Source organism: Acomys russatus, chromosome 26 (genome assembly GCF_903995435.1).
Source record: "Acomys russatus chromosome 26, mAcoRus1.1, whole genome shotgun sequence".
Taxonomy (NCBI): Eukaryota; Metazoa; Chordata; class Mammalia; order Rodentia; family Muridae; genus Acomys; species Acomys russatus.
The window spans coordinates 33,432,792-33,457,687 of record NC_067162.1 but is presented as its reverse complement, the minus strand read 5'-3'; the positions used below and the strand labels follow the sequence as shown (position 1 = coordinate 33,457,687).

Genomic DNA, 24,896 nt, shown 5'->3' with positions numbered 1-24,896 from the left:
CGACCTGGTGTACACAATTTGGCATTTGTATGACCTCTCTGTTCAGTGGTGACCCACATACACTAGCTCACTTCATCTTATCAGAGTGATGGGGCTTGCTCTTGATGAATCGGCAGCTCTCTATCTACTTAGCACCCTTCCCTTATTACTACGTGGGATTTCCCCCTTTATTACTCATTTTTCCCCCATCAAGTATATTTCACCTATGAGATAGTAATTACCAGGGTCTCTATTTCTTATAATTAAAAGTTTGCTCCCCCCTTCCCCCACGCCCAGTCATGAAATGAGTAAGTGCCTTTTGTTAAATGATCTTGAAAAATATGTGGGGAGGGTGGGGGGGATACTGAAGGAAATAAAATCCAATCACAATCAGTGGTAATATTGCAGTATACTTATATACCTTTTAAAAGAAATGAGGACAACTACATATGGTTTGGTGTCTTCCTCTGTCTATATGGAGCTGTCTTTCATATCCTTAAATATTAATCTGCAACACAACTTCTAGCGGCCACCCAGATTTCCCATCGTCCAATCGGGACGCGGCTTACTCAATCCTCTCCTTATCGTCCAGAAGACGCAAGGTCGAGACTATAATTGCCTCCCTAATAACTGCTGTTTGCCATCTGAACACTGGCCTTAATCAGGGTGCAGCGCCTGCGGCTAGGGACTGTATCTAGGTGAACGGCCCAGTGATGGTCGCATTACCAAGCTTCAGCCAATGAGATACAAGGGGAGAGGGCAGGACTCTGGAAGAGTGCTTTAAAGAGGCAGGCTCAGATGGAGCACGCGGTCCTCCAACACTCTCTCTTCCCTAGAACGTGATGGAGCCGCCATCTTCAGATCACGGTGGGAGCAACAGGCTTGGTAGGAAGAAGGGCTCCGTGGAAAGGCTGACAGGGAGCCCGTGCCTGGTGCCCCGGCGAAGCCTTCCCTACTGTGGCTCACTGCCTTCCTGCCAAAGCTGTTCAAGGAGAAATTAGACTCCCCCATTCCCAAACCACTCAGTCTACAGCTAAATGCCTGGGGACAACAAATGGTGCGGGTCCTGCTACTTACTCTACACGGCTTCAAAAGTAAGGCGCCAAGGACTCAGACACACCAGGAATTCTACAGACATCCATCCTGATTCTGCAGAGAGGAGACCTCAACAACACAGCTGTGGAGCCCCTCTTCTTCAGAGAGGACTCACTAGCCCAGGGCTCATGGGCTCCCATCAAGAACCCCCACAGAGAACAAGCTGAGCCTGTGTGTGTCTTTTTTCAGTGTTCTTCCAGCTCCAGGACAAAGAGAAAACTGGCCATGACCAGCCCAGGCCAATTTCATAAACACCCAGGCTGCTGGGCCTGCTGGGCTCACTCACACCCCCTAGGACACAGCCAGGGAGGTGCAGCACACCCGACTAGGAGCAGCCTGGAGGCTCCAGTCCCCTTCTCAGCAGGGAAGAACTGGTTTGGTTTTGAGCCCTGCAAAGAGGTGCAAAGTGGCACCTACAGGTCCACAAGTCCTCAAGCCCTGTGAGAACACTGATGGAGTATCAGACAGTCCACACGGCCTGCCAGGGCCCAGGTTACTCATTCTCACAGGTCCTAGCCTTGATGTGGTTTGCCAGACTTGAAGGGGACTGGCCACTGGAAAAGCTGCTTCCCTTCTGATGAGCGGGCGGCTACCCATAATGGCAACATACAAATGTGGTCCTGATGCGGACATGGAGGGGAGGCAGCGGCACTGCCGGCTCAGGTTGGTCTAAACCAGATGGCAGTGTGCCAATCCTCTGCTTGCTATGTTGTCTAAAACGTCCAAGTTCCCCCAAGTGGTAAGAATAGAATGTTCAAGATGATTCTATTGCTCCCGGGTGGAGAAATAGTGTGTGGGGTCCCACAGCCATGAAGCAGAAGGGACACCTGCTTAGAACCATCATGGCCAGTTCACCTGCATCTAGCGCCTGCTGATAGTTGGATTAACTCTGAAAACCAGCTTACTCTTTTTCTGCTACAATTGGAAAACCAGGCAAGGTTTCTCTGTCAAAGCATCCAGGCGCGCAGGGGGGCAGCGGTGGCGGGGGGTGGGGGGATGAGGGGGAACTGGTTTGCTTGCTTTGGGTAAACTTCGACTTCTTCAGCAACAAGTGTTTTTCAAGAGTTTAAACGTCAGGACAGAATGAGCTGCCGACACCTGGAGTTTTCTGCTCAGACTCAACAGAAGCTGTGACTCTTCCCTGAGCGCTACTTGCTGGTGGCCTGGTAACTGGTGAGGCACTTGACACAAGCTGAGGTCACCACTGCCAACCACCCCCAAGCATGAAGCCATTTCCTCTCCTCTCAGGGCATCACCCAAAGGACTTTTTTTATTAGCCAAATATTTGGGGGTTTCCATATATTTACGTTGCCTCTCTTTGTTCTGCCAGGGCATGCTGGGGGAGGGGAAGAAGTCATGATGAACTTTAATAAAAACAAAATTAAAATGATTAAACCTTTCATATCCTTTAGAGATAATCTCTCTTTTGCTTGCTGGTCAAACCATAGCATGCTGCTGCTTTTCAATTTTCCCCCCACCCCCTAAAGAAACAAACAGAAAAGGGCTGCCTGGGGCTAGGTTTTCAAAATAAATTAAATTTGTCCTCACACACGGCGGACAGGTGTGGTTGAAGCCTTCTTTCCAGACATCCAGCGGGGATGCCAGCACCATTCTCTCCCGGGATCTTCTCATAAAGGCCTTAAAAGCAAGCGACTAGGAGACATAGATCCCCTCAGAATACCCAAAAACCTAGACCTCCAAAATCCCAGTCTACATTCTTGGTTAAGGAAAAGGCCAGAGAAAACAGTAGGGTACGGCACAAATCTCTCTAGTCTTATGTGTTCCGAGGAAGGCTTCAGATCTGCCTGGGGTCCGGGCACATGGCCACCAAGGAATGGAATGGCTGCAGACTAAGATCAGCCTGGCCTGTCGCGGGCGGGCTCCCTGTGGAAGTCAGAAGTGAGCTATTGGGAGTCCAGATGTGCTGCTGAGTGCTGGCCTGAGGCAGAGAGCCCCGACAGGGCTGCTGTGATCCTCACCATTCAGCTGACATGATACCTTGGTGGTATCATCCCTAACACTATCTGGAGAAGCTGCTTTTCCTCGAGGGTGGAGAGGGACTCATATCCGAGCTGACTTAGATGTACAGGCCACGTTTCCACTCTTAACTTCAATAGATGTACAGGCCACGTTTGCACTCGTGACTTCAATTGCTTGGCTTTCTGGCAAGTCCACATCTTGACGGGAGTGAATCCAGTCAACCTGGCCTCCCTCCCATACCCTGCCTGGCACCCAGTGCTCTGCCACATCTCCTAGCTCACTCCCTGCTCTCCAGCCACTGCCTGCTTTCCTGTTCCTCCATTCAGCCAACCTTGCCAGTGTTTATGGAGCCCATGAACAGCCCGCTTCTGGTCCATGCAGCCCGACTAGAGGCCTTTCTGGAACCCCTTATCTAGAATAATTCCCCAACAGTCTCCATCCCACTGGGCACCAACATCCCATATGTGTTCAGCGTTTGCCTCTTTCCCAATGAGGAAGGAAAGACTCAAGCTACTTTCTCCTTCCTAGCTGATTCTCCAGACTCCAAAGCAGTATTAGCCGTCTAGCAAATGGTGCCAGGATTTACAGGACAAAAGAGCTTGACCTCCATCCAGGCTTGGGCCACGGTCTCCCAGCCACAGGTTTTTATGAGATGAGCATGAAAAGGCAGAAACCAGCCCCTGCCTCGGTGTCATAGCAGAGCGGCACAGAACAGTAGTGAGGGGGAAAAGCCTCCATGTGGGGCAGCCAAACACGATGAGGCCTGGGAAACCAACTCTGGTTTGCTATGGGCACAGTGGGGCACCAACTGCCTATGACAATTTGTGATGTATTTGAAAATAAATATAAGGGTGTAAAAGCCGCCCACCATGAAAATGATCCATGTTTGAAGTACATAGAGATGCTTAAAGCCCACACTCCGTCCTTATGTGCTGCATATAGCTATCCAATTATCGTGGCATGATCCACAAATGTGTACAATTACATCTCAATATAAAAAAAATACATATATTAGTCTTTTCTCCTTCTGTGTGTGTGTGTGTGTGTGTTTAAATCTTCCTTCCTGTATCTAATCTCCACGCTCCTCCTGACTCCCTAACTCCTCAGCTCCCCTGGCCTCTTCTAGGACTCTCCCTTTTAGAATAGCTCAGCTTCAGATTTTAATTTTCTCCCTTCTGGAGGATACAACACAAAAGGATAAGATCCAAGAGAGGGGCCAGGGAAACGGCTCTCTGGATGAAGGCACTGGTGAGTTAGATTCCAGGAACCTGCATGATTAAAAAGGGAAGACTAACTCCCAGACGTTGTCCTCTGACCTCCACCCACCCCAGCAATCAATCATCCGATAATGTATTTAATATTAAAAAAAGAAAAAGAAAAAGAAAAAAAATGAAAACTTTTAAGTTCTCTGGGTACGTTCAGCCACTGAAATCCTTTGGCGGGAAGCCCAGCCTATTTGTAACACATAGAATTCTATCCCATTAATAGGTACAGACTTGGCGAGGCAGAGAAGGCTGGCGGAGACGTTGACCAGTAATTGAAGCAAGGAAACCGAGGCAGAGAAGGCTGGCGGAGACGTTGACCAGTAATTGAAGCAAGGAAACCAGGGCCACTGAGCTCTAGCATGAGTTCATGCGTGTGCCGGTCGGTCTTCCAAAGCAGGCGCGGGCAGCAAAGAGGAAACGCCATCTCCACCACCTCCACCAACAGCAGCCAGCAGCCAGCACTGCCGGGGCGCCCTCAGCAGGTGCCAACCGCACGCATCTCACAGGGATCAGAAAACTCCCAGGTGGGGGCTGGCTGTCCCCTTGAGGGCCCAGGAGGAAGGCTTGAGAGGGTCTCAGCAGGACAGGTAGAAGAAGCTTCATGAGACACGCTTGGAAAACCGACACCTGACCAAGTAAGTCCCTCTGCTGCTCTGGTGCCAGCGCCCATACCGAGGACACAGTCCTGACAGTGAAACGCTAGAGAAGACCTGGTAGGGCTCCCAGCGCTGAGGGAGGCCATGATCAGAGTCTGTGGCCTCCTTTTCCCTCTACTCTCCTGACACACCCAAAGAGCAACGGAGAAGCCCGAGAGTGGCAGCAGACATCAAAGAGCTGGAGGTTAAAGTCTGAAATGTGCTCTCCCTTCGTTTCCGAAGCTCAAGCCCTAGCCACCAGGACCTCAAAAACCTGCCTTTATCCACAGGTGGGGGCAGGGGTCTCCTCTTAAGTGATGAAGTTACAGTGAGGCCTTCAGGATGGGCCCCCATCTAATCTATCCTTATGTGACGAGGGTCACAGGGCTGGGGAGATGGCTCAGAGGTTAGAAGCACGCAGTGTTCGTCCAGAGGACCTGAGTTCACTTCCCGACACATCGTATCAGGTGGCTCGCAACCACTTGTCTATGTCTGGGAGATCTGGTGTCCCTTCCAGGTGCCTATAGGTAGCAGGCACGCATGTCGTATATGTACATGTGTGCAGGCACTCGTATATAAACATAAAATAAAAACAAATAAATTTTCAAGATGAAAATAGGAAAAAGACTCATCGATATGAGGGATGCTCACACATGGGCGGGGGGAAGAGATCAGGGTGAGAATAAGATCAGGGAGAATGGATGCCATCATATGCAAGCCAAGGAAAGGACCCTGGGAAGGGACCAAACTGTATGACAATTCTGGATAAAATTTGGGACTTCACCATCAGACAAGCCCGTTCTGAGAAACCTGCATGCTGTCCATTTTCTAATATTCTACTTAGAACAGGGCAAGAGTCTTTTTTTGAAAAAAAAAAAAAAAAAAAAGCAATAAATAGCTTCCCCCTCCCTTTTTTTAGAATATACCCAAAAGGCCTCGATAGCCATGAGATATGAAACTATAAAAGCCCTCAAGCGCCACCTCTAAACCAACGTATCCTTAGAGTCCTTTCAAAATCCCTCACAACTGCTAACAGGGAGAGAGATGTGAGTGGGAAAACCAAAACCTTTCCAGAGATGTACTCCCAGCATCCTGAGAAAGAAACCAGAGAAATGAAAGGGCGGGGACAGAATCCACTCAGCCTGGTGGACAGCAGGCAGCCAGCGGCTTCTAACCATTCAGGACACAAGCCTAACGGAATCGTGCAGAATGCGTCCTACACCTCGGCTGGCTCTGCTGGATGGCCGAGAGTGCCCAGCAAGAAAACCTGTGCTGTCCAGCCTCGCATCCCAGATTGTTTTCTGAGTCTACACTGGAGCGGCAGCGATCCAAGCATTACCGTGGTGAAACACTGGCAATTTGGCTACCATGACAGATACATTTAAATTTCTCTATCGAAACTTGAGTTTTAATTGAGGACCCAGAGACGTTCTCTTGTGGCTCTCTGGGGACCTGGGTGACCAGCAGGCAGGGAAACAGAGGCAATGTTTACACTGCTCTCAAGGCCACAAAATTTTCCAGTGCCCATTTATGTTTGAGGTGGGGAAACAATCTTTTGGGCTGTGATTCTTATAATTGGGTCATGGTTTGAAGGAGTTCCTTAATATCTGCACATCGAGGAAAAGCCTTTGAGCTATTTCTGTCAGCAGAGACCTGTGTGATCCAGATCTCCGCTGGCCTCCTGCTAAGGCTGGAAACAGGCTTCCTATGGGATGTAAGTAGCCCCAGAAACAGACGCTCCGGCCATCTCTAAAGGCAGTGAAAGTACAAACTCGTATTTCTCTTAAAAACAAACAAACAAAAAACCACTGGGACAACTCAGAAGACGGTAACTGCAGAGGCTGGACTGGGGGTCAGTTCAGGATGAACCAGCACGCGCGCTGGGGCAGCTGAAGAGGCCCCTGCTTCTGGCTACCCGTGCTGACATAATACAGTTCCTCACTCCCATGGAAATCCAAGGACATGAGCCCCCACCACCCCCAAACTCTCAACCTAGTGAAAACTACTTCTCATGGCTAGCTCTCCTTGTTCACTCCAGGAACAAGTTTCAAAAATTCAAGTTCCTCAGACAGCCCTTGTCCTTGGCTGTGAGAGGCAGGCCAAGACAAAGGTTGACTAAAGTGATGTTTAGGCATGAAACAGCACTCCCTGGTTCTGTGGGAGGGGTGGGAGGGGCTGTGCCTCTGAGCTGTGATCATCTACCTGGGATCTCCAGGATGTGTGGGCACTTCAGCAGCCTCCAATGCTCACTCTTCAACACCAACACACGCCCCACTAGGTCTCACCTAACGCAGTAACCACCATGAGGGAGTCTACTTCCCCTCCCCCTTTCTTCTCTTCTTGGGGTCACTTGCTATCAGCATCCTAGTAGAGAAAAGCCACAGGGTTGTGCCTCTCAGAGCGGGCTCGCTGGTGGCCACAAGGGCACACAATAGTATATCCTTTAAGAGGAAGGCATGGTGGGAGAGCCCAGCCAAGGACAGACTAAGCTGTAATCCACCGTGAGGTTAGGTTATGACCTAACACGAAAAGCCCAGTCCACCCGTGGAAAATAAATTATTATTTTATTACAGAGTAAGAAGAGATGAATGGACGAGAACTTTTGCAACCAAGGCTACTGAAGCCAAGCCGAGTCCTGCAGAAGGAGCACCAGACAGGGAGCAGGCGTCAGGTGAGGCAGGAAGCTGCGGCGGACTCTGCGCCCATCACCCAGGTGACATTCCTGGTGATGCCACACACTCTCCAGAGGGGTCCTTCCAGGCCAGGACTATGTGACAACGTTGAAGGAGCCCCTGCTCATGTCCACCTTTTAAAAGAGTGGATTATTAGCATATTTTGCAGAGAGCCAGCAGAAAAGTTTAATTGCCCCTAATTACCTAGTCCAAGAAGGTTCCCGGGTAATGGCTCTCAGAGTTCTGGCCTGGGAGTGATGTAAATGTCCCTGACTCCAGCTTCATTATGTCCCCAACTTACAGACAAGAGCCTCTCCAAGGTGACTTTCCACCAGACAGGGACACCCGGGGAGGCTACAACCACACAAGGCTCTCGTGGGAGGAGCCGGTGCTTCAGTTTTCATGGGGCTGGGATGTGTGTGAGTGTGCGTGCACGCCTGTGTGCGTGTGGGGGCGGTGGTGGGGGCTGGGGACTCCGGTGCATCTCCAGAGGGAGGACTGACAGAAGGAATATGTAATCAGAAGCCATCACAATTACAAATGTAAATGAGCAGGCAATTGGCACTGACCTTTGTAGATTGTTAGAGGACTAATTAAGGCAAATGAAGAACTCTGTTCCGACAGAAAAACAAGGCCTAGCGCACCCTGAGAACTACTCTTGGCCTCCAGGGGTGGGGGGAAAGCGCACCCGAATCAGAGGGTAACCGAACCAAGCATCGGATGCTTTGTACCCACGACAGAACACCATCTCTGTGAATACAAGCCAGCGGTTGAGGACGTCAATGGGTGGACGTCAATGGGAGGAGGTCAATGGGTGGACATCACCAGCTGGAGGTGTTTCTGCAGGCCTGATGCTGCTTGATGCCGCATAAACAGTTCCCTCCCTGGGAAACTGCCAGTGGCACCGAGTAATAAGCCCTGCTTAAACATGGCTGTTTGGAAAGGTGGAAGGAAAACAACTCTTTGAAGACAGTGAGCTATATTTCATTCTGTAAATCTGGGTCTGCATGGTGCTGTCTGCCCCTCTGCAAACCGTCTTTCTAAAACACACCTCAAAATTTACCATCTTTGTCCAGAGACCACACTTAACGTAGAAGAAGTCCTGTCAGTGCCATTCCTCCAAGGACCCAGGCACACAGCCACCCCAAATTTGCATTTAACTTTTTGACTTAGGTATGCTTCAGCCCCAGGCTTTCCCGAGCCCTGTCAACAAAGACCAGGCAAAAAGGGAAAAGAGAGAGTGGAGGCTTTATAAAAACAGCTCCCGATATGAAGAGCTGGCTGCAACGCATTTTAGTGCTGTGAGAAAAATTATACTGAAATTGTATATAATTTAGTTATTTTTGCAAAAGTGGAAAAAAAAAAAAAAGATGCGCTTCATGTTTAGAGGGCTTTCGAAAACAGAGCCAACTGAGAATGCTGGATCCTGTGTCTTATTCTCTGAAGCTGTGTGAGTCCGCATGCACTCACCCAGAGTTGGCTTGAAGAGAAGACCCAATGAATACTTAAGTACAGACCATCACCAAATACACCTCATCACCTGTGGCAAGCTGCACTCACTTCCCTGGCCCCGGAAAGTCACTGTTCTGAAAGATGTCAACTGTGTCCCCCAACTCAACAAAAGGTACCTAAGTCACCCTTTGATGGAGAACAAATTGCTTAAGTTATAAGTGCCCGAAGCTTGAAGAACTCCGTCTCTATGAAAGAAAAAGTACCTAAGGCAAGAGGGCTAAGAGAGAAGCCGGGAGGGGGAGGGGAGGAGGAAGAAAAGAAAGGCCAAGGGCGGTAGTGCAAAGGACCTCTTATATTCGCTAAGCTTAGGACACTGATAAAGTAAATTAACTACAGTTTCTCCCAGGAGCCAGAAATGTCTTTTTAATGAGCAAACCAGGGGTTGAATCCTACAAGTGACATGCCCACCTGAGCTATCCGAGCTTTCTAGAGCTTTGGGTCAATCAAGGCAAAGCAGGCAGCTGAAACCAGTCACTGAGAAAGCTCATGGTGATGGCTCCCTGTCCCTGCCACCAGACAGAAGTGAAATGAAAAGACCAAAGACCAACAGAGTCAAGAGACCAGTTGGTCTTTCAGGAAAAAGCAAAACAAAATGGAAACGACAACAACAAAAACACTCCAACTGATAGCCACAACTCCAGGTAGAAATTGAAGACTAAATTTTCTAAAGAAATGGGGAAATGGCCTCACCTAGTAGGTTGTAGTGCTGGAGGTCAAATTGTGAACTTTGTTCATGCCAGGAAGAGTGTTGTAACAGCGAGCGATATTCCCAGAGCCTGCGGGGGTGTGTGCTGTGTTTGTATGTGGGGGCTATGTGTGTGCATTGGTGGTATGTGTGTGGTGTATAAATAGGGTATGTGAGCATGTAATGTGTGTGTGTATGTGGTCTATGTGCATATGTGTGCGTGTGTGTAGTGTTTGTCTAGGTGGTTTGTGTATGTATGTGTGCATGCAGTGGTGTGCATGTATATATGTGTGTGTGTGTGTGAGCATGCATGTGCAAGTTGAGTGTGAGGTGTGTGTGTTTTCACGCTGAAGTAGGGTTAGAAAGACGAATATAATGCAAGCCTTGGAGCCACAACTACAGGCACACACCTGTAATCCCTTAACTCAGAAGTGAGTGGGAGGAGGATTACCTGTTCAAGACCAGCCTTGGCAACCAAGCAAGGCTGAGGCCAGCCTGGGCTATCCCAGACTCCCTCTCAAGCCAACAGTTTGCCTATGCATAGCAGTGTACGCCTGCAATCCCAGCACTCAAGAAACAGAGACTGTAGGACTGCTGTGAGTTCAAGGCCAGCCTTGTCTGTATAGTGCATTCCGGGCCAGTCAGGGTTTCCTAGAAAGGCTTCATCTCAGAGATAAAATGAACTGACTAGAAAGCCCCACAGGACTTGGCCTTCCTGTTGACACAAGGTTAAGGCACCAAAGACAAGCAAGACTAATGGAGAAACAGTGGCCCACCAACCTCCACCCTGCGGCAGGGCCTACATGACTGAAGTCTCACCCTGAGACCCCCTGTGGGCTGGGGAGCCATCTCAGCAGGTGCCGATCCCAATGAGCACTACAGAGTTCTAAAGGATGAAGGGAAAGTCTTCATGCACTCCTGCATGTCTCTCCTTTCCTGAGCCAACAGGTTCTGACCAGCAGACAGGTGAGCAACACAACACACAGAAGTATCGTCTCTGGGGAGGAAGTGGCTCGCGAGTTCTTTCTTGCGGCCCTTCCCAGCAAGGAGGAGTCCTGCCCATTGTAGAAGGTGCCTGAGATGAGAGCGTGAGGGCCTTACAAAGGAAAGAAAGTGACTGCTGGAGGCTTCTGCGTGCAGCTCTGCGTGATCTGGACCACGGGATTGAGAAGAAAAGAGACAGGACAACAGAGTTGAAGCAGATCATGGGACATGCCAGCATCACATCTGCAGGCAGCTGGACCAACCAATGACCATCTGGTTTGTGGTAGGGATAAGCAGGGACCTGAAGGGAGCTCACGGGCTTCCTAATGCTTCCCGTGGCATGAGCACAACACTGCTCGCTGGAGGGTCACATCCTGATCTTTCTCTTAATGAGGACAGGACGGGAAGTGCTGACAAGTCTGTGTTTACAAGTGTGAAGCTGACAATCCTAAGTATCTCAGTTCTGTTGTGCCCCCGAATGTCCCTTTCCTTAAAGACATTCTTTCAAGTTTTTAAGAGCGGATCCGCAGGGACGAGGGAGGCTGTGTTTCAAGATGTGTTCTCCTACAGGGATTTCTAAAACAGAACCGCGTCCCTGTTAATGTCAGTGTATTACCTAATAATTTGTCCCTTTGTCGTCAGTGGGGGATGAACTTCACTGGAGCATTTGTGTGGGAGGAAGGAGAGTGTGTGTGGGGGGGTGCGTAGCTGGTGGGCAGCAACATGACTGGAGGCCAAAGACAACACCAAAGGATTTTGAAATTCGGGACAGAATTCTATCACCCTGACTCAAGTTGCTCATGTCCTTGGGGGTGGGGGAGGCTAATAAGCAATAAATGAAAGGAAATGGAGGAGGTAGCGTGCAAGAAAGCCATTCCAGAGAGGGCAGCACGAAGTGGCAGATTCCATTAGAAAGCAGGGGACTGTGTGCTGCCCCATTCCACGGACCTGAGTAAGATGGCAGCTGTATGCCATTTAGTTTGGGGAACCTCACTCATCAAGAGGGAATTCCGAGTGGAAAGGAAGAACTAAAGAGTGAAAACAGACATCGAAGGAAACCCTACGAGACGACTGTGCAGTGCAGTGCGGTCGTGGGGGAACAGACAGAGCAGGGTCACACAACAGCTAAAAATTACTCTCAACTGTTGCCCCTCAGAGCACACACCCACAGTGAGATGGGGGTCAGACATGACCAGGAGGCCTTGCAGATGAAACAGATATTTAAACACCAACTAGGGAAGAGACGCTACTTCCCAGGCCCACAAAGGACAGCCATCGTCCTGGCCTCTGCCACCTGCACATCCCTGCACTGCCCATTGTGGGAGAAGATGCTTTTCACAGAAGTGGGAAACCTCGACAACCGCAGTGGAAGAAAAAAAAAACAAAAACAAAAACAAAAACCTGACATCGGGGGGTCTGTGAGCGCATCCTGTCAGGAGGGAAATGGGAACAGCAGTTTTGTTTTAAAAGGCGAGGCGGCCAGGGAGCCACAGGATGATCCTGAAGGGAGCTAGCGAACTCGGGGCTTTGAAGGGGCTTAGTGGGATGCCTCTACGAGGAAATGAAGCTGACGGGGCAAACTGAGCACGGAGCACTTGGAGATTAGGGTATGTCTGCTCTGGCAGTGTTAGGTAAGCCATGAATTAATCATAAGTACCTAGAAAAGCAGGGAAAACAAAAAGTTGTACAAGAAGGTAAATGAAATTATAAAACTCTACAAGGCTCAGCTGTGATTAATATTTATAGAGTTATAATAGTGAAAATACTGAATATTAATATCGCCCCCAATTATTATTTCATCCTAATAGAAGGGCGGAGAGAGGCGAGGAGGGGGCCTGCAGGGGGATGAGAGTACAGTGAAAGGGCTTCGGGAGCTGAAGCGAGGGGCAGTGTCCACTGGTATGTGTGCACACAGAGTGTCATTACACCTGTGGCAGTGTAAGTATGCATTAGGGGGTGTGAGGTGCACTGCGCCTATCGGGACATCTGTGAAGGATATGTGTGGACACAGCATGTACGCAATGGCCCTGCTTGAGTGCATGTGTTGTGCTGTATGCTGGTAACATGTGTCTGAGCTCACATGGGACAGAAGTGGGCCCAGCATGTATGCGATGATGCCTGTTTGTGTGGGGCCGGCCTAAGCTTGCATGTGCATGGATGCACGTATGTGTAAGCATACGTTGTATTGTATGTTGGTAACGTGTGTGTGAGCGCACACGGGGCAGAAATGGGCCCAGCATTTGCGCGATGGTGCCTGTTGTTGGGGGCCTGCGTAAGCTTGCATGTGCATGGGTGCACATTTGTATGAGCAGGCCAGAGTGGGAGGGTTCACAGAGCAGCTCACAGGGCAGGCCGGGGACGGGGGGAGCGGGGGTGGACGGCGGAGGGACGGGGTGGACGGCGGAGGGACAGGGGAGTCCTTGTCTTACAGCTCAGTGGTCAGCTAACAGTAGGAGCGTGCTGAGAGCCCCGAGGTGAGTCAAAGGGAGAAGCAGCTACAAGCCGAGGGCGGCTCCAACCTGGAGATCAGGGTGGAGGAGGGCCGGGCCGTTTTCTGTTCCTAAGGTTAGTATAATTTTTTTGCCTCCGAAAACTATTCAAATGAATGCTTGACTTAACAATTCCCGATTAACGCTCCACAAAGCTGACTGGGTGGAAGCTGCTGAGGCAGATGAGGAATGAGTGATGGTCTAACAGCTCACAAGTGGCCCCTTTATCATGGAAAGTGGACAAAAACCACCTCAGCCACTGCTGCCGCCGCTGCCGCTGCTGCCACTGCTGCCGCCGCTGCCACCACCACCACCACCCCCCACCGCCAACACCAACAACCAGCAAGAGAGTTCTGGGAAACACTGTGTCCCAAGAGCTGGGACCACTGACACATCCAGGAAGGTGTGGGAGCATGCGTGGCCATATCAGCAGGCTAAGGCTGCTGAAGACCAACACCCTCTGGCATCCTGAGGACTGAAGGACCAAGAACCATAAATTCGCATGACAAGTGTCAAGAGCACTCTCTCCTAGGGAGAAACAACCTGAGAGTGAAGGAAGGGAGGTCACCAAGGGGGCAGGCAACCCTTTCACGGACTAGCAGGGGGATGCGGGAAGGCCCTGGCTCCCTCATTGGCTGGCTTACTTACAGGGAGGGAACAGGTGATGACAGCACCCTGGGCACACGCTGGACATAAGCTGCAAAGACTTTTTTTTGGGGGGGGGGGTCTTGGAAAAATCATGAGGCTTTCATGAGAAAGTTAAGTGAAGAAAGCCTTATTTGACAGAGTTCCGTCTTTGCTTCTGGGACAGGGTCTCACTGTGTAGACCAGACTGGCCTAGAACTCGTGAAGTTGCTGCTCTGCCAGGGTTCTGGGCCTATACCACCAGGCCTGTCTTGTTTGCTTGTTTTGAAAGAACCAAGTGACTTAGGTTGCATTGCTGAGTTAAGGGACACAAGAGAAAGGCTGAAAAATGTTTTTTTTTAAAAAGAAGTTGATTATACCAAATGAGGCCCCGCTAGGAATGAGTGTTACGTGGGGGGAAGGAAGAGAGAAAAGGGCTCCGTAGATAAGATGTGAGATGGCAGGGAGACAAGAAATGGCAAACTGCACAGGGTCACAAGCCACAAACAGGAAGCCCAGAAGCCTGGACCAGCAGGACAGTGAGTCGCTTTCAAATACAACTAAGGGTCCTGTGACAAGTCTAAGTTTTGAGGTCCTCTCAAGTTCAATTTTGGCTTCAACTTTTGGGCCACAAACTACTACTAGTACTCGGCAAAGGCACACAAGTAACATTGCTTTTGAGACAGGGTCGTCTCACTGGGTAGTCCAGGCTGGCCTAGAACTCGTGAAGTCTCTGTCTGCCGGGATTACGAAAACCGTGTGCAGCAGTACGAGAATCCACAGGGATTGGGGCGGGGGGGGGGGGGGGGGAGGCTGGGGGAGGAAGGCCAGCCGCAGGAGGCCTGCCTCTGGGACAAGATATCTATAACTTCCATGTGGCTGAACGCACGCCTAACGAAGGGTGATTCTCATGAAAAAGGCACCAATCCAACCAAGCATCACAAGCATCAGCTGAGGTGCCAGCAACAGACACAGGGGCAGCAGCATTGATAAGCTAAGCCCGCCCACAGGGTGGAAGCCTCACCTGGATCCGTGGAGGGGCACCTGCGGATGGTGAAGATCTGGCCCAGGTCTTCATCTTCCTCCGGAAGGCCCTTCTGCAGCCGCTGCAGCTTGCGCAGGCTCTCGCTACGCTGATGCTTCATGGAGCGCACATGCTGGATGAGGTTGAGTTTGGCCTTGGTGGAGTAGTTGCACAGGACGCAGTGGTAATAGCAGCTCTCGCCCTCCACGCCGCTCTCGTGCTGCTGCAGGTGCTGCAGGGAGAAAGGAAAGGAACACTCCCTTGGTCAGGCACTCAAGGCACTGCTGTACTGGCCCGCCATGAGAGGTGTGCCAACCGGGGACCTTGTTGGGACCGGATGGCTGTTGATAAGTCTCCTCACACTGGGTGTTTTTACTGTCTCCAGTGTCCTCTTCTCTGGAAGTTCTCTGAAGGTTAAATAGCATGCTGATAAATTTACCTGTCTCTCCCACATGGCTCCGCCAGGTAGCTTGCCACAGTGACTGTTAATTGTGCTCATTAACAGGGCTTTCTCAGTTTTACACAATGACAAAAAGCTCACCCCTTTCCCTTTCCAGAGTAAACTGCTTTATTTAGAGCAGAACTGGGCAAACTGTGGCCCGAACCAAACTTGGCCTGCCATCCGTTTTTCATCAATAAAGTTTTATTGGAACACAGCTAGGTCCACTGACAGGCATACAATCTATAGATCTTTTTGAAGTCATCAGAATTGAACAACAGTGACACAGATGTATGACCTGCTATGATCTAGATCTTTCCAGGCAAAGTGCACACCCCCACACACCCTACCCCACCCACACCTCTTTGGTGACAGCTCATGGTCAACCCTCCTGTAAAGTACCCTAGGTCAGTCACGCAGATTCAAGGACATGTCTGGCCATTTCATAGGTGCCTGCCTAGCATATATGAAGCTGTGAGCGTAGGGAGTAGGGGTGCACAGCTGTAATTCTAACATTCAGGAGGTAGGGGCAGCAGGGTTAGAAGTTCAAGGTCATCCTTGACTACATAGTGAATTCTGGGGCAGAAGTGGCCTATATAAGACTGGCAGCACGGGGGTGGGGGGTGGGGATGGGGGGTTTTAAATTAAAATTAGTCTAGCTGGGCATAGTGGCATGAACCTATAATTCTAGCACCTGGTGGCTAAGGTGCAGGAAGATCAGAAGTTCAAGGCCAGCCTGGTCTACATAGTGAGCTCATGCCTCAAAACTAAAACAAAACGAGAGTGCAGTATTGCACAGCCATCTAGCTCATCACTGGCCAGGATGACTGGCCCCAGTTAAGTTTTCTGTTTTGTTTGGCAGATGCAACATCGATTCCAGAACTTGGAAGCCCAAGAGCCAACAGGAAGGAGAGTGCTGTGGGTCAGCGCATACGCACTAGAATAGCAGGTGCCACAGAAACAGTCCACAGAAGCCAGACTTAAAGGTCACCCAAGAGCTAAATTCACCATGTTCTCGGACCTTCTGGGAGGAAAGGGAGGACCCTGGGTGGCTAGGAGCAGGGAATTGATTTGTTCCTAGTGTAGAAAGGGCGTCTCTTGCTTTGGACTATCTCGACAGGGAGCAGGATTTTTCCCATTAGGTGTGCACGGAGCAGGCAAACAGTCCAAAAAGCTTAAGGGGCTGACCCCCAAGTAACTCAAGCTCTTGGCAGAGAAAGAGCTAGAACCCAGCTTGCCTCCCTACACCACACAGCCAGCATCACTGGGGATGAGGAAACACAGATGATGTGAAAGGCCCCATGTGCTCATGACCGATGGACCTTCCTTCTTGTTCCAGAGCCTGAACAAGCATAGGACCAAGCCTTGGGGTGGCCTTGGGACAGAAGTCTCCTTTCTGATCCCAAAGGGCCTGTGCAGTGTCCATGCCTTGACGGTGGCCTGTGATACTGCAAGGAAGGGGAGAGACGTCTTCCTTGTCCAGCTAATGAGGCAGGGTTCAGCAAAGCCAAAGTGCTCAGAACACCCTGTACTTCCTGAGAAGGACAATATGGTAACAGAGTGGCCCTACAAGCACATGCTATCTGCTGACGCTGCCCTGAGGCTCACGTGCTCACATCTTACATCCACCAGGAGAGTGAGGAAAATCCAAAAAGTTTGCGCATGCTCAGATGGAGAAACACGAGTGTGCTAACAAGGTACCGTGGCGAGGTTCCTAGGGAGGATGAAGGTCTTCTGTCCCAAGGACTGACTGAGGCTTTGCAACAAAACCAAACAAAACCTGTGCCAGCCTGTAGGTGCAAATGCAGAGGGTGAGTGATAAGGTCCACCTCTGCCCGACCCCTGCGCCCCACACACGCACCGTCCGATTCTCTTATCTTTTTGGTTGTGAGCCTAGCTTTTAACGGCTGAGCCATCTTCTCCAGCCCAGCACCGTCCAAGTCTCAAAACTGGGAAAAGTCAACTCTGTCAAATGTAGCACTTGGGGAGAAAAAAAAAATGAAGCCCCTTCAAGTAACCGCTGCCCCGGAGCAAGTCCACAGCGAGGAGCCAGAGGAACTGCCACAGTGCCATGGGCTGCTGAAGAAAAGAAAGTACCACTGACAATAAAAACCTTCTGGAGGTAAACTGCTATGTGGGTTGATTTGTTTTGTTTTGTTTTCTCAATTGTTTCTCACACAAGAAGACAATGTGTTGTTGTGGGGAGGGAGCACACAAAATGGAATGGCCATTTTCCCCAGTTTCTTCGCTGGGCCTTGCAAAAGCTCAGCTTTTCAGTGGGATCTCTTCCTGGGAATGAGGGAGGGTGTGGCCCGGGGCCAGGAGCAAGGAACCTAGAAAGTGCTATCCTGGGTCACAGAGACTAACAAAATAACACTTACTAAAGTGTCAAGTAAAACTGAGTGACTAAAAGCTAGCAAGGAAAACAACCAGGGTCCAGAGTGTCCCATTTCATCAAGAGATTTTGCTGGCATCACCAACTAGCAAGATTCAGGAAAGCCTCAACTTCCAAACTCCCATGCTTGCCCAGGGAAGGGGGCTCTTTCCCAGCAATACACTGAGTCTGAACGCAGCGTGTTGACAAAGAGCTGAGGGTGCTATCCCAGATGGCTGGGACTTCTGAGTCTCTGGGCCAGAAGAGAAGGGACAAGACTAAAAAGAGCAGGACAGGAAGTGAGATGTCAAATTGTCCTCAAATCCAGAGAGCTCTTGGCCGGTCAGGCTGCACAAATCCGGAATTGAAATAAACATCATGCTGAGAGTTCATGCTTTAAAAAAATAAAATAAAATAAAATAAAATAAAGGTAAGAAGGTATTTCAAAACCATTCTGCTCACAGGCTCGTGTTGGTAAATAGCAACCCACAAAACTGCCACCAGGATTTTGGTGTTTAGGTTTTTTTTTTTTTTTTTGGTTTTTGGTTTTTGGGTATTTTTGCAATGAAGAAGCATTTTGGAAAAGGAAACGGCCACCCTTCACAAATCATGGAGGAAAGAATAAAAGGAAACAAGCAGACCAGAGCCACAGCCCCGTCTACTGAGAACAGCACAAGGCAGGCAACCCCCGCCCCCATCTTCACCCCCACTTCACCCCCAATTTCCAAATGTCCTTTTATAGCCTGGGACCTCTGGTGCTTACCTGCATGTAACAACCCCTGTCCTTACTCCTGTGACTTCTTGTCTTGTCCAGCCTGGAGCCAACAAGGACCCAGCGCCTGCGGCACACTCTGATGTCTGCCTGGGCCCTGCAACACCACCCAGTAACTCCCCGGCTGTGAGTGTGTCAACCCCCTAGCCCAGCTGTCCAGAGTCTGTCTTCCTCACAAGGGGCGCTGCCCCTCCCCAGAGCCCCACCCTGGGAACCTGCCTAATGCAAGCCAGCGGGAAGAGGACTCCGTGGGGCAAGTCAGGCAGCCAAGGACATGCCTTCCCCACAGAAGAGCAGAGATGTTTTCATTTGGAGAAGGAGGAAGAATAATTTGTTCCTGACCCGGCTAATTAGAATACCCTCAATTGGGATCACAATGTATTTAATTAAATTCACTGTAATATATGAAGAATCCACCAAGGCACAAATCCCACTGGCACACTCAATAACAGAGCTACCTCCTTTCAGACTTCTCGCTCTCCTCGCCAGGCAGGAAGTTTCCCTCCCACGCAAACCCTGAATTCCCCTGACGGCCTTTCCGCCTCTATCATGGAGTTCTCTTGTTGGGGAGGAGGGGACCCAAGTTTTGTTTTATTTCTTTCCCTTTTCCTCCTTACTCTTCTCTGTCGGGGTCACAAGTGTGGTTTGAGCAAGATGGGGCAGCAGCCTGGGCTGTGCAGCGCACGGTCCCCGGGGACTCAGAGAACGATGGCCATGCAAGCCCATTTGTTGAGACTTGTTTGGGTTTGAGTCTAAGTATCTACAACACTCAAGACTATACACACACACACACACACACACACACACACACACACACACACACACACACACACACAGCGCAATGCCAGGACCTAAACAACAGGGAATTCAGGTGATGACAACCTCGTCTGCCTGGATCCCTTCAACTCCAGCCACTGTACGACTATGCCACCCAGACCCTGGAATCCAGACGCCTCTTCGCACCCAGCAGAAAAATGGCAGGGACAGCAAGAGGACTACTTAGGAAGGGATAACCAACTGGGGAAAAATAGAAGTCACCCAGCTAAATGTCAATCAGTGAAACCCAGGGCCACGCAAACTTTCTGGGTCCATTCGGCCTCTATCTGAAGCCTGGAATGCAAGGAAGGCTTTCCTTGGTTGTCCCCCAAGACCTGTTTGTTAGAAAGTTGACTGCAGGAGCCAGGGACATAGCTCCGGATTAGAATAACCTCCTACCATGGGACCAAGGCTCTGCTCTATTCCCGGCATTGCAAGTGAGGGAGTGAATGAGTGGATGGGTAGACAGACGGGTGGTGAACTGCAAGAGTTAAAGGGTGCGGGTGGCGGAAGATGGTAAACTGCACTGAATGAATGGGACAAAAGACTGGCCTAGAAGCACTGCAGAGGCAGAGCTTACAACAGAAAACTCTTCTGAGAGAGAAACAAGTACCCAGCCCGACTCATATTTGGAAGCAGAAAAGGTCCATCTCTGAATTCTCTGAATGACCACCTTGCAACACTGGAGGACCAGGTGGCCATCATGGTGAGCCACTGGGAACAGGAGCAGTATGTGCCAGGCAGTTGACATCCAGGCTGAACATACAGGGGGTGGCACACTGGTCAGGGCAGTGTTCATATATCTCCATAAAATAATAACAAACTCTAGTCCTGTGGGCTCTAAAATGTTTGTTCCAGCTGTATGTAACATGGTGTTCTTCACACGGGGGCACCTGAGGTCCAACATCTGTCTCCACGGCTTCCCTTTCTGAGTTGGGTCAAGGAGGAAGGTCCTACCCACGGTGAGATGCCTTTGACAAGGAGCCTGGCGTATAGTGTTGGTACAAAACTCCAGTTAGTATTTAAAAAGGAAGGGAGAGCTAGAGAGAGACCAGGCTGCATGTGCGCCGTGAGAGCCAATCCATCAACACCTGTGCCACTTCATCCCACCCAAATACGGAAAGCCAAAGAGGTCTCGTTAGAAAATAATTCATCATCGGGGGGGGAAAAAAAACTGTGCTCCTGTTACTTCTTTCCCAGGAAAACTAACCAACTTCTGTCAGAAAACATTGATTTCTATAAATCTGAAGAAGCCCTAGCCACCTCCTCCTACTCAGCAAAAGGAAACTTCTAACACCTGGTTCTTCATGCATGGGATGTAAAGTATTGATCAGGCTTGGTCACGGCTGCCCCTTTACAGTACAAATGGGCAGAGCATCACTGCGCACCCCTACCCCACCCTCGCCCCACCACACACACACTTCACAACAGACAGGTCCTTGGAGAGTAACACCTGTTATTATCCTCCCTCTCTCTCTCTCTCTCTCTCTCTCTCTCTCTCTCTCTCTCTCTCTCTCCCTCCCTCCCTCCCTCCCTCCCTCCCCCCCCTCTCTCACCCTCTCACTACACTTCAAAGCACACACCATTTTGAGGGTAAGGGGAAAAAAAAATGGCAAAGGTCAATGATAGAGAAGAGCCGGCTTCTAGGCATCCATCCCAATCAACCAGCCAAGCTAGGGAACACCACTCTCACTCAGTCAAGAGTAAACCTCATGGTGGGGTGTGCCAGTTGTGCCCCCCACCCCCCCTCCCCGCCGGCATCGGCTGGGTTCCCTGAAGGGCACCTCAGTAAAGGTGCAGGGAGGCCTGTAGCTTCTCACCATCCACAAAGCTGGAGGCTTCCGATGGAAGAGAGGGCGATCATGGAACAACCTCTACACCCCCCTCCCACAGCTGCCCCCCCCCCCGAAAGACCAGAGCACTAACTACAGCATATCAAGGGCTTCAGGTGCTTGCGGGACTGGGAGGCGGGGGTTCGTGTACAGTAGTAAAAACTCACCAGCAACCCGGATGAGAAGGGGAAGGGATAGAGGACCCCCCAGTTAGCTTGCAAATTCCTGACATCAAAAGAGGAAGTAAAAATGGGTATACTCAAGTCCAGTGAGGCTTAGAACATCCTGGAAGGAATCTGACTCTGAGAGGGGTCGTGTGACTGCCCTCAGGTTTCTCAGCATTCAGCAGACCGACCTACGATCCGAACCTGGGACGGGATTCGACTGCCCAGTTCAGCCCTAATTTGAAGGCCTTTCTGGACCAAGAGGCTCCCCAGGCCCAGGCACTCACCTTGAGCGCCTATGAAAAGGATCTTTTCAGACACGATGCAGCCAGGGTGAGGGAAGTTAATTTTTTAAAAAAAAAAAATAAGTGAAGTTGAGTTAGTTTCAGACTGAATGTCACATTTTCGGCATGACGCGTGAAAGGTCAACCTAAATATATACATATTTTCTGTTTAATCTTGGCTTTTCATCCACTAGTGCCTTCGCCTTGGCACATGCTAATTTAGCCCTATTTCACTGTAGGAGCCCTGCAGATACCATAAGATAGGATTTATAAGGGGGGAAAAAAAAAAGCAAAAGAAAGTAAAAATGGTCCCTAGATCAATCGTTTGGGTGGCTCTGCCCTACTTTCGAGTTTCTAGGCCAGGCTCCCCCTGCCCCACAACAAGGCACCACAGTGCTCCCTCTCAGATTCCAAACTCCAGAATCTGGGCTGAGATTCCGAGCTCCTGAGTCTTCTCCCTGTGTGAGCACTACTTGATCCCTAAAGCTCAGTCTAAGCTACCTTGTGCCGGACACTAAATCCTAAGAGGTAAATGAGTACCTAGCTCTACAGCCCTCTGGAGACTGCCCACCTGGGATTGGAATCTTTCCGGAAAAAAAAAGTACAGTGCTTGAGGCCTATCAGTGCCTTAGGATAAAGTCTTTGCATTTTGTCCTGTGAGGAAATTTTTTAAAAAGATGGACCCTAACAAATCTAACACTGGACTGACCACCCTTCAGAGAATGCATATGGCCCCAGGTCCTGAAACTGACAACCTTCACCAGCACAGTATTCGGATTAACTGTGGCCTTCTCAGTTCACCGAGATGGCCGCCTTCCTTGGCATTACAGCCCTTGAGGATGTAAGTCATCACACAAAAATAAGAGTCATGATAGTGTTCCACACCTCATCAATCTACTGTCAATAATACTGGTCCCAGGACACACTGTGGCTGGACACTGGTCCAGCAGGAGACCCTCTCTGTGCATCTACTGGCTGCACCAAAGCTCACGTCATCCAGATTACCAGGCCTCCATTTCCTCAAGTCATCTAACCTCCTTACCCCACAGCCGGGAGAACTCAACAGTATGATGTGCACAAAATGTTTATTAACTATACCTGATATGTACTTAGTTTTCACAATAATTAAAGCTACTATCGCTTGCATTATTTTTCAATTAGTTCATCTTTGAGGTTAAGAATAGAAACATGCCTACTTCATGTTTTCCTCAACACAACCGAACTCGACACCTTCCCAGATCCCGAAGGAGAGGCCAACAGTAAAGAATCCAGTAATAGACAGAATTTATGCCATGGCTGGGAGATTCCGAGCACATACATTTTTCTCCTCTTGAAAAGATACTCCAAAAAAAAAAAAAAAAAAGAAAAGATACTCCATGTTTACTGGAGTATTCCAGATGGCACGCTGCTGGTATAGGAAGACCGTGCCCTTGCTACAAAACAATGTGGGTACCCATCCCTTCGTCCCCTGGGAAACTGATAGAGTAGGAAACCAGACCATGGTCTTACTCTATTCTGTCAATCTCCTAGGTGTGGCTTAGATGATGTGGCTGAGACAAAAACCTCCCTCACGCCCAGGCACACTCTAAGGAGTTTGCTTATTTTATCTCCAACTCTGTGAAGAGCCACATGGCAGAGGTGGGGAAAATGGCTGCCTGGTGATCCAAACAGGTGTCATCACTCCTTCTATAAAATAGAGGTATTTACACTTGCCGTGGCTCCACCGGAGGCCATTTGTCAAACCATATGAGAGGCCAGACATGAAAACCCATTGGAAAATGTGAAGGGCTCTCTAAATAATACTTGGCACTGCCATGATCATTATACTGTGAGCCCAGATCCTGCCTCATCACACCTGACAGGTGGGTACCACACCACAGGCCTAGATGTTTGTGACGCAATTGCTGTTCTGGCTCGGTGGCTCTCCAACTTGGCATCCACCAGGAGCACCTGTGGGGCAGATGCAGTTGCTATAACTTGACTCACCAGACCCCTTTGGGGGTGGTGGGCTGGCTCTAAATCAGACAGATTTTGTAATCTCCCCTGAGGGATACTAGTGCTGATGCTACGGCTTGGACAGCAACCACCAGAGAAAAAGAGACCCAGGTTAGAAAACATGGAGACGCCCCACAGTACGAAGAAAAATTCCCAAGGCCTCAAACTTCTGCACTTGCTGTTTTCCTGGGGAGTATTTCAGATTCTTTCAAAGTACAACTGATAAATCACGCAAGACGTGCACATGAGAATTCACCTCCATAATGAAAAAAGTCACTAGGAAGCAGCTGCCTGCTACTTGGCCTGCTTCTGATACTTCATAAAAGTCACATCCGGCTCTATTCATCTTCCTCTTGCCTTTCGCACCTGTAGACTAACATTTCCTGGGGCCGTGGAAGGGAGCATGGTGGGTGATGGCTAAGCAGATGGCATTTTGCTGCCCTCCCCCCTCCCTCCTCTGCTCGGTATCCTGCTAGGTACACACACCCAGATGCTCTTTGGAACCAGGCCCACAGTGACTCTCAACCAAATAGGAAGAAAAGAAAAGTGGTCTCTAAGATTCCTCCCATGGTCTTGAACGTTTCTGGCTGCTGCTGCCGAAGGCATGAATTTGGTACTCAAAAACTCAGGCCTCCTCCTGAGCTCCCAGGGCTTGCTGCCAGGCATGCTCAGCTCACCAGCTTCATGATGACAGAAGCCAGGGCCTACCAGCATGTCAGGGACCGGGAATATGGAGCATCCATGGGGATAACTTATTCATAAGTGCTGTGTGTGATTTTTTTAAATTTAACTTCTCCCCTGAGAATTATTTAATTTTTTCCCTTGAAAGGGAAATATAGAAATGGGACAGAAAGAAACTTGACTCTAACAAATATGGTAGGAACCTCCTGTCCACTGCTGACAGCCCACAGTTTCTCCTCAAAGTCCACAGCTTTTGCTGAAGTTTGAAGGGCTCCGAAAGGGGATCAAGTAAGTGACAAGGTAAAGAAACCTCGTTTGAAGGAAGTAGAGCTGAGTGCCTGCCAAGAGACGGAGACATGGCCATCTGCAGGCTAGATGACCATGTGGTAATAGGGACCAGTTCATGAACCATGACATGGCTGGTTTCTCTGCTCTGCTTTCAGCCCCCGTGCTCCCCCCCCCACCCCATCCCCAATAAATAACCCAGACAAACACCCTGTGCACCGAGCAGTCCCCCCACCCCAGTCTCATTAAAAGCCGATACTGCTGGCCTCAAGATGGAGAGCTCAGCATGGATTTTACTGAACGTTAAATC

The 24,896-nt window shown here is 49.9% G+C and overlaps 1 protein-coding gene across 5 annotated transcripts in view; it reads right to left on the bottom strand.

Moving 5' to 3' along the window:
• Window positions 1-24,896, bottom strand: part of Zfhx3 (zinc finger homeobox 3) — a 235,895-nt gene that overhangs the window by 83,554 nt on the left and 127,445 nt on the right. For all 5 annotated transcript variants that reach the window (XM_051169206.1, XM_051169204.1, XM_051169208.1 and 2 more), the window contains one exon: window positions 14,945-15,176. In XM_051169206.1, the coding sequence (XP_051025163.1) occupies window positions 14,945-15,176 (232 nt within the window). The remainder of the gene's footprint in view (window positions 1-14,944; window positions 15,177-24,896) is intronic.